Genomic DNA, 8,019 nt, shown 5'->3' with positions numbered 1-8,019 from the left:
ACTATGGGGCACCCTCCGTTCGGTTCACGGGATGTGTTTGTGGAAGATTCTGTTCAACCCTTGTTGTCATGTACTAGAGATAGTAATCTGAGTTCACAAAACATTTATGACACTTTTTTGCCTCTTTTCAGTGGTGGAAGTTTGAATGTAAACTCCAATGAGACAAACGTACAGCCTATGGGGGTTTCTGAAAATGTTACAGATTAGCCTGTAATTGATGTAGATGTATAGGATGTACTAATGAGGAAAGGGGTGAGAATGAGCAGGCTAGAGGTATGTCAAAATGGTTGGTGCATACTTTGCGTGACAGTAAATTGGATGCACCTTTGTCTAGTTGTACTCTTTCAGGTTCCCACCATGCATCTTTTGTTATGCTTTGGCTATGTCTAGTTTATGTGATGTTGAGGAGCCTTTGTCTTTTGATGAAGCACAGAATTCAAAAAATTGGATGGCTGCCATGCAATCAGAATACGATGCACTTATAGAAAATGACACATGGACTTTATGTGATTTGCCACCTGGAAAAAAGGCTATTGGTATGAAGTGGGTTTACAAGTTGAAACGCAAACCGGATGGTGAGATTGATCGCTATAAGGCTCGAATTGTTGCAAAGAGTTATACACAGCAAAAAGGCATAAATTATGAAGAGACTTTTGCTCCCGCTTGTCGTATGACTACTATGTCTTTTCTATGTGCATTGGCAACTCATTTTGGTTGGAATGTACATCAGTCAGACATTGTTACTGCTTTCTTGAATGGTGAATATTTGAGGAAGTTTATGTAATGCAACCCCACGGTTTTGTCAAGAAAGGATAAAAGGATAAAGTGCGTAAATATAAGAAAGCTTTGTATGGGTTGAAGCAATATCCTTGTGCTTGGTATGAGAAGGCTAACACTCATTTGATCAAACGAGGCTTACAGTCCAATAGAAAGCACATTGTATGTAAAATGTGAGAGTGATGTACTTCTCATCGTCGTTCTCTACGTGGATGATTTGTTGATCACTAGACCAAATGAGAAACATATTGCTGAATTTAAGGCTAATTTGAATGCTACTTTCAAGCTGAAATATTTGGGGTTGTTGCATCATTACTTGCAGTGTGATGGTGGTATTGCCTAATGTGAGACAAGTTACATATAGAGACATTGCTATGGGACTTGAGGATTGCAAACTATTGCCACTCCCATGGAAACACGTTTAAAATTAAGTCTTCATGATGTTGGTGATCCTGCCGATGTCACTCTTTACCAAATCGATGTTGGATGCCTCACTTATGTATGAAACACAAGGCCGGATATTCAGTTTGCAGTCTCACACGTAAGCAGATTTATGCATAGCCCAAGGTCCAAGAATTGGTAGGCAGTCAAGAGGATTTTTTGCTACTTGAGTGGCGCTTTACATCTTGGCTTGTTTTATCCCAAGGGGAGATCATTGCCGCCAGATTTACATGCTTTTTTGGACTCATATTAGGCTGATTTTTTTGATACAGAGTGTTTACAAGTGGTTTTTGTTTCATACTTGGCAGCTCATGCATATCATGGTTGAGCAAGAAGAAACCTATTATGGCCACTTCTAGTTGGGAGGCTGAGTACAGGGTAGTCTTCACAGCTACGATTGAGTGTGTATGGCTCAGACGCCTTATCGCTTATTTGGGTGTTGGAAAGGACACTATCTACACTGATAGTCAAAGCGCATTGGCAATTGCGAGGAACCTAATTTTTCATGCTCGCACAAAGCACATTGATGTGCATTACCACTATGTCAAGGAGAGGCTCTTAGCATGAGAGATCAACTTGGATTATGTGCCAACACAGGACAACCTTGTTGATCTTTTCACAAAGGCATTGTCTCGTGAGAAGTTCAAAGCTTTCCGCAAAGCTTTGGCTTTACTCTTCTTTGTGGATTGATCATGTCCTCAAAGCGTGGCACTTCCCTATACTCTATGTACCAACTCTGGTTCACCCATGACTCCCAAGGGGGATTTGTTACCATATACATGTGTTAGTGATGTGTGTGAATACTCTTATGACCGCAAGGGCTTGGATCTTAAGCCTTGTTCACTTATGTGACTACCAATTCCAATATATAAATGCTTTCTGGTATAAGTACGTCCCCCTTAATCCCAGAAAAATATAAATTCTTTCAAAACATTTCAAATGTAGGAGTAAAGAGTGACTTTAGGAAATGAAAAGCCCAAATGGAAATGGAATGTCAAAAGATTTTTATTGTGCATGTAAAGAGGTGGTCGAGTGTGCATTGACACTTTGTATTCATTGCCTCTTTTAAGAATTCTCTTCTATTTACATTAAGGTCTCTCCAATCTCTTAAAATTAAAAAGCCTTTCAAAACATGTTAAGTGCATAAATGAACGGCGAGTTTAAAAAATGAAAAGACGTATGGAATTGGAAAGTCAATAATAGACTTTTTAGATCCATATAAATAGAGATGGTCGAGTGCACCTTGATACACTTGTGTTTTTCTTTGCTTATTTTCTCTTTAAGGTTTTCTTCTCTTTAGAGTGTCCTTGCGTGTGTAAGTAGTGAATATGTTTTTTTTGAAGCCATTACGAGAGCCGTTTTTATAATTTAGTGATTAATGCAACCATGCATAATACAAGCAAAGGTAGCGCTCGATTTCGTGAAAAGGTGAATGAGGCTGAGTTCAAACGACCCGGCGGAAGAAAAATTGAAAAGAAGCATGAGTCCTGCATGGCATCTCTTCGTTGGAACCCATTTCCAGGCCCACTGGTAATTTGCATCTGCCGCTCACTTTTCAGCAAAAAAGGGGCAGAGTGAAAGTTGTACACAGGTGGTTGGCGAGCTTATCTGCCGACTTGACAGTACGCTACCATTCAGTGGCTGCTGAACATAAAACTCTCTATATTACCTCCGCCTCTTGTAAACAAGGGGATAGAAGGCAGTTGAAGTTCCATAGTTACCAGGAACGCGAAACCGGAACGGGAACGGGGAACGGGGAACGGGAACGCGCAACAAAATGCCATTCCCTGTTACGGGTACTCACGTTTGAAACACGGAACGGGGATTCGGAACGGGAACTTGGAATGGGAACGGGGAACGGAGACTTGAAAACGGCCATTCCCTGTTACTATGAGTTGAACATAGCCATCTCTTCCACCGGGCTTGTCTGCACCAGCCCTTAGCTCGAATTGGCCAGATGCTCTCTCTCTCTCTCTCTCTCTCTCTCTCTGTGGCTGGACTCAGATGAGGCAGAGGGAGAGTTGGGTAAAGGTGCGTGCATACATGGTGGCGCACCCTCATTGGACAGAAAACTGGTCGCAAGCTTCCTGAACGCACCCTTCCCCGGGAAGCACCTGCACGCCCGCCCACCCGCCATTCAATGGTAGAACCACCTCATCAAATCAAATCCTATTTAAAACAAGACCTTGCACTATGGCCTGCCAGAAGATTTAAGGAAGCCGCCCGCCATTCAATGGTAGAACCACCTCATCAAATCAAATCGTATTTAAAACAAGACCTTAAGCTATGGCCTGCCAAAAGATTTAAGAGAAGCATCTAGAGTAAACCCCCTACATCTAGACTGACACCCATGTAGGCCTTGGTTCAAAAAAAGCAGAAGCTAACACGTCGCAAGACATTGCCAAATAAGGTCCTGGAACAAAGGCATGCCCAAGAACATACAGTGAGACGTCGGATTACCTCGTATACAGGCAATTAGCATGGCCGTTCATAAGTACTTCACATTGGAGTCATGCGCACCTAGAATCGCTGATTGCAAGGCAGTCTCATCTCCTCCCCTCTAAATCTCTAGCAAAACAAAACCAACAGAGACAGCAAGAATCCTGAACACAGCAAAGAATACATTATCAGCCTTACTGATTTCAACCACAGCTCGATTCTCATTTTGTTGCATCAAAAACACATTTGATGGATATCACAAAAAATACATAACAAACCAATACCATACCTTCATTTTTGCTTTTAAACAATGAAGGCTTTTGAATAAGAATTTACAGTAGAGCATGGAAGCCTGTCCAATGTGACAAACAATATGGAGCTTGCAAGAACTCATCAAGCAAGACTACATGCCCATCAGGACGTTCCAGTGCTTCCTTCTCATGACACATAGCCATGTTCAATTGAGCCCATCTGCCAAAGCTGCACATGCTCGTGGCCCTTTATAAGGCAAGGACCCAGACAGGTCTTTTGTAAATTTGTGATTCCACGACCAAGCTGCCATTCGTCGAATTGTCTTTCAGAACCTTGACTTCAGAAAATGTTATGCTGAACTGCACCTGTGATTCCAAATAAACATCATGCACTCTGCATTTACGATGCTAAAGAAGCAGACCCTTTCCAAACCGTGCTACCAGCCCGCTCCGCTGGCCAATATCTGAAGACTGACCTCCCAAGAATATTCTTCACAGGTAACGGTCCCCTTTAGCACACAGAAAGACAACAGTACTGTAAATACAAGCATTTCAGAGACCGTCTCTTACTTCATTAAATACGGGCCCAGAATCCCACATACCATACATGAGAGTCGTTACTGTGATTGCGGTTGTCGCCCAAAACAAAGACACAGCCTTTTGGGATGCGCTACAATAAGCAAGCCATGCCCCATAAATCAGATATTGAAAAATCATACTAACTTCATACATGTAATAATTTGTGTGCTCACGTACCAGAGCACTCATTTTGTACATAGGAGGCCCTGCTGTGAAATCCTCGAAAGGAACTACTCCATTCACGAAAAGCTTACCATCTTTCACCTACATGTAAAAAATGGTCATAAAATTAAGTCCTTGGCTCCAATGAGTTGATCTGTATTTGTGGCCAACGATGATATACCTTCATGAGTTCAGAATAGTCTGAACTCACGAATTATAAGCACAAAAGCAAGGGACACACACAAAAAAAAAAAAAAAAACTAAATCACTCTTATTTGCTGCTAAACAAAACTAGATAAAACAAACCATTATTCACTTAAAAATGTTTTTAGAAAAGGCATAAGCAAAAAAAGCACCTTACTTGACTAAAACTTGAAACAAGTACTCAACTTTAAACTAAAAGAATAAGACATTTCAAAGACTTAATCCTATAAATCAGACTCCACACAACTACTTCTAAGGAACAAATTCTTGACTCCACACAACTACTTCTAAAGGAATAAATTCTTAAGTTCTAATGTAAGCTAAAATACTAGAAATGAATACTACTACAGACCTACGAAGAAGAGGCTGAAAATAACAAAAGAAGTACAAAGATGACCTCAACTTTGCTACTTGTCCAAACAAGAAGACTAAGATTATCACCTTCAGCTTGGACAACAGCTATGACATCCCTACTCACGTCGTCAATTCCCAAGAGTAGGTGCAGGTTTGTATTATAAAGGTCATTCATGCTTTGAACGTACTCTATAAAGCCAACAAGCTGAGTTTCTATCACCCTCCGGAGGTGATGGGCATACTCAGCCATGACAAAGGCTAGCCTTTGTCAAGCAAGAGCAAAAATACTAGAAGCACTAAAGATCTAAACAGCAAAATAGTGTGTTACTAAGTCAAACAATAAGTGGCTTTTAAGCTCCCCACTTTTATTGAATTTACTAATGATTATCTTGACATTCTTGAAAATAAACTTACTACGATGCAAAAATAAACGAACGTTTTTCATGATTCTTTTGAGTATCTTTCTCAACAATTAAAGAAATAAGATGGCACAACTAAACAACAAAAGCAGATTTACTAGAACAAAGACGAGAAAATCTAAACAGTTGAGAGTAAATGATACCATGCGGATGATAGATTGGTATATTCCGGTTCAAGACAGTTATCATAGATATCGACTTTCCAATAATCAAGCTCAAGCTTTTGAAGACAATCAGTCATCTCGGTTTCTACATACATCCCCAAAGTAGAGAAGTTGGCAACATAATTTCATGCAAACTATTTCATATTGAATATACCCTTTAGCCCCATAAAGCTTAGCGCTGCTTCCGTCCTTTTTCCATCCATCGTACAAATACCCGATCATACTAACAAGAAGCAACATTTCTTGCCTAAAGAAACGGACAGCCCATGTCCCAGGGGAAACAACATTTCTGACCTTTTTTGGGGGGTTGGTGGTGGGGGGAGCCGGCGGGGGAGGTAAAAATCTGCATGTATCCTTTTATTCTCAATCAATGATCTTTTAGCCTGCATATCATTTTTATATGCCTGCATTTCTTTGTATGCAGATTTTGTACTCTATGTGTACTACACTCTCTCTCTCACCAAGATTTACAGTACTTGAGAGTGACGCTTGTGGATTCAGAATGCACTTATTGTGGCTTGTGGACATTTTGGGTGGCTTTGTGGGTGTCTCTATGTATGTTTAAGTCGTATGACAATTTGTACACTAAGTTAATTCTTTAACTTAAATAAACGCCATTTCTTGACTGTTTCAGCCTAGAACAAAACTCCAAAACTCTTATTTTCCGTTTCCATTTCTGCGGTTTCTGTTTCTTTTGGTGACTATGTATCCGATGCACTCTAAACTTCATCAAGGAAAACTCTTGACTTGATAATCAAATACCTCAACAACATCCCCTGATCTTGCAATGACTCTTTTGATGAAGACAGCTTTGGCATGATAGCCTTGCGCCTGCATTAAAAGAGTACGTTAGCACCACTGATGAGCATAAAGCATCCATAGCTGAAGTATAAAAAAGACCGGTGTAACCTGTAGAGCTCGCGGGGGCTTGAAAATAACAATATCATTGATGTCTGGGTTTCTGAAAAAATAAGAAACCTGCAGGGACCAAAAATCCAAAATAACCTGCACTTGAGCTCAAGCTAACCCACAAAAAAATCCCCAAACCAAAAAGTATAGATCATACAGACTAGAAAGGCATATTCATCTTTCCGAGCAATATGGCCCAAAATGTGTAGAATTATGATCTCAAGAAAAAATTCGACATGTTTCATACTGGAAGCATAAAGAAGGAGAGCAGAATCACCTTTTCAACAATGATCCTATCACCGACTTCAAACGTGGGAAGCATTGACTTTGACGGTATAAACCTCAGTTCTGCAAGAAGCCATTTGAATACTGCAGTCAACGAGTCCAGTGGCGAGAAGGTCCAGCTTGCTCTAATGGCTAAGGTGAGTAATTCTCTTGATCTGCTCAAGCTAATTATGGCAGGGCCATCAACTGACTTCTCAGAAGACGTGGAAGAGGCTGTGGAGGCTGCACCTTCGATCATCTTTGAAGATGCGTACATGGGAAAGAAGGGGACTGAGGTTTTGAACATCATCGCTGGAGGAGAACTGAAATCCATGGCTCTGATCCCGGACAGTCGTAACTGTGATGTCGGCATCCTTGACAACCCTAGATCGGACTGAAACTTGCAACCTGTGCTTGGCCATGGCGCTTCGTGTCGTCTTCTTGAGGCAAGAGCTTCCTCTTTGCAGCAGTAGGAGGAGAAAAACAGGAAGGCGGAGAAGAAGAGAGCACAGAGAGCCGCTCCCGCAGCCATGGAGTGACACCTTTGGCACTCGGGCCCCTAGCCCAGCGTGGCGACCAGCAGACCACTACATAGTAATACAGAAGGAGACGAAGACATCCAAGCCTCAAAACATGCTCCTGAACTATGAGACCATTCCAACGAGCTTTGAACACAAGACCGGTCAGCTGTGTGTGTGTGTGTGTGTGTGTGTGTGTGTGAGAGAGAGAGACACAAAAAAAAAGTCACACACACATTCTCTCTCTCTCTCTCTCTCTCTCTCTCTCAATGTAACTCGACGAGTTGGCCACATGGCGGATATCACACTTGGGTGGGGACTCCGAGAAGTGGGTACGTTTAATCATGCATGCGAGTTTAGTCAAGTGTGCCATTTGCATTTCAAGCACCTTTTTTAGGTATTCATTCTCAATAACAAGGAGAGAGAGAGAGAGAGAGAGAGAGAGAAAGATTTATTAACAACACTAGTAAAACGGCGCCGCCTTCGGCGGCGGCATGGCCCGTCTTACCCTCAAACCCTCTCTCTCTCTCTCTCTCTC

General features: G+C 41.6%; 1 protein-coding gene across 1 annotated transcript; it reads right to left on the bottom strand.

Moving 5' to 3' along the window:
- Positions 1-3,855: 3,855 nt before the first annotated feature.
- On the bottom strand, positions 3,856-7,604 carry LOC147442524 (uncharacterized). Its single transcript, XM_086528680.1, has 6 exons — positions 6,977-7,604; positions 6,700-6,768; positions 6,553-6,621; positions 4,665-4,751; positions 4,511-4,578; positions 3,856-4,417 (listed from the first exon to the last, which is right to left on the bottom strand). The coding sequence occupies exons 1-6, from the start codon at positions 7,493-7,495 to the stop codon at positions 4,309-4,311; spliced, it is 921 nt and encodes a 306-aa protein (XP_086384806.1). The 5' UTR covers positions 7,496-7,604; the 3' UTR covers positions 3,856-4,308.
- Between the last annotated feature and the right edge of the window lie 415 nt (positions 7,605-8,019).

The sequence above is a fragment of the Adiantum capillus-veneris genome, chromosome 14, assembly GCF_014529385.1.
Source record: "Adiantum capillus-veneris isolate H3 chromosome 14, ASM1452938v2, whole genome shotgun sequence".
NCBI classification, from domain to species: domain Eukaryota; kingdom Viridiplantae; phylum Streptophyta; class Polypodiopsida; order Polypodiales; family Pteridaceae; genus Adiantum; species Adiantum capillus-veneris.
Note: the sequence above shows the minus strand (reverse complement) of the source record. Positions and strands in the feature narration are given on the sequence as shown.

What these genes read in the sequence shown, in the direction of transcription:
- LOC147442524 (XM_086528680.1), bottom strand. Translation starts at nt 7,495, where the DNA reads ATGGCTGCGGGAGCGGCTCTCTGTGCTCTCTTCTTCTCCGCCTTCCTG. An exon ending in ATAGGATCATTGTTGAAAAG is followed by an intron (nt 6,769 to 6,976) that starts GTGATTCTGCTC and finishes TGGTCCCTGCAG; the next exon opens with GTTTCTTATTTTTTCAGAAA. An exon ending in TGTACAAAATGAGTGCTCTG is followed by an intron (nt 4,579 to 4,664) that starts GTACGTGAGCAC and finishes TGCTTATTGTAG; the next exon opens with CGCATCCCAAAAGGCTGTGT.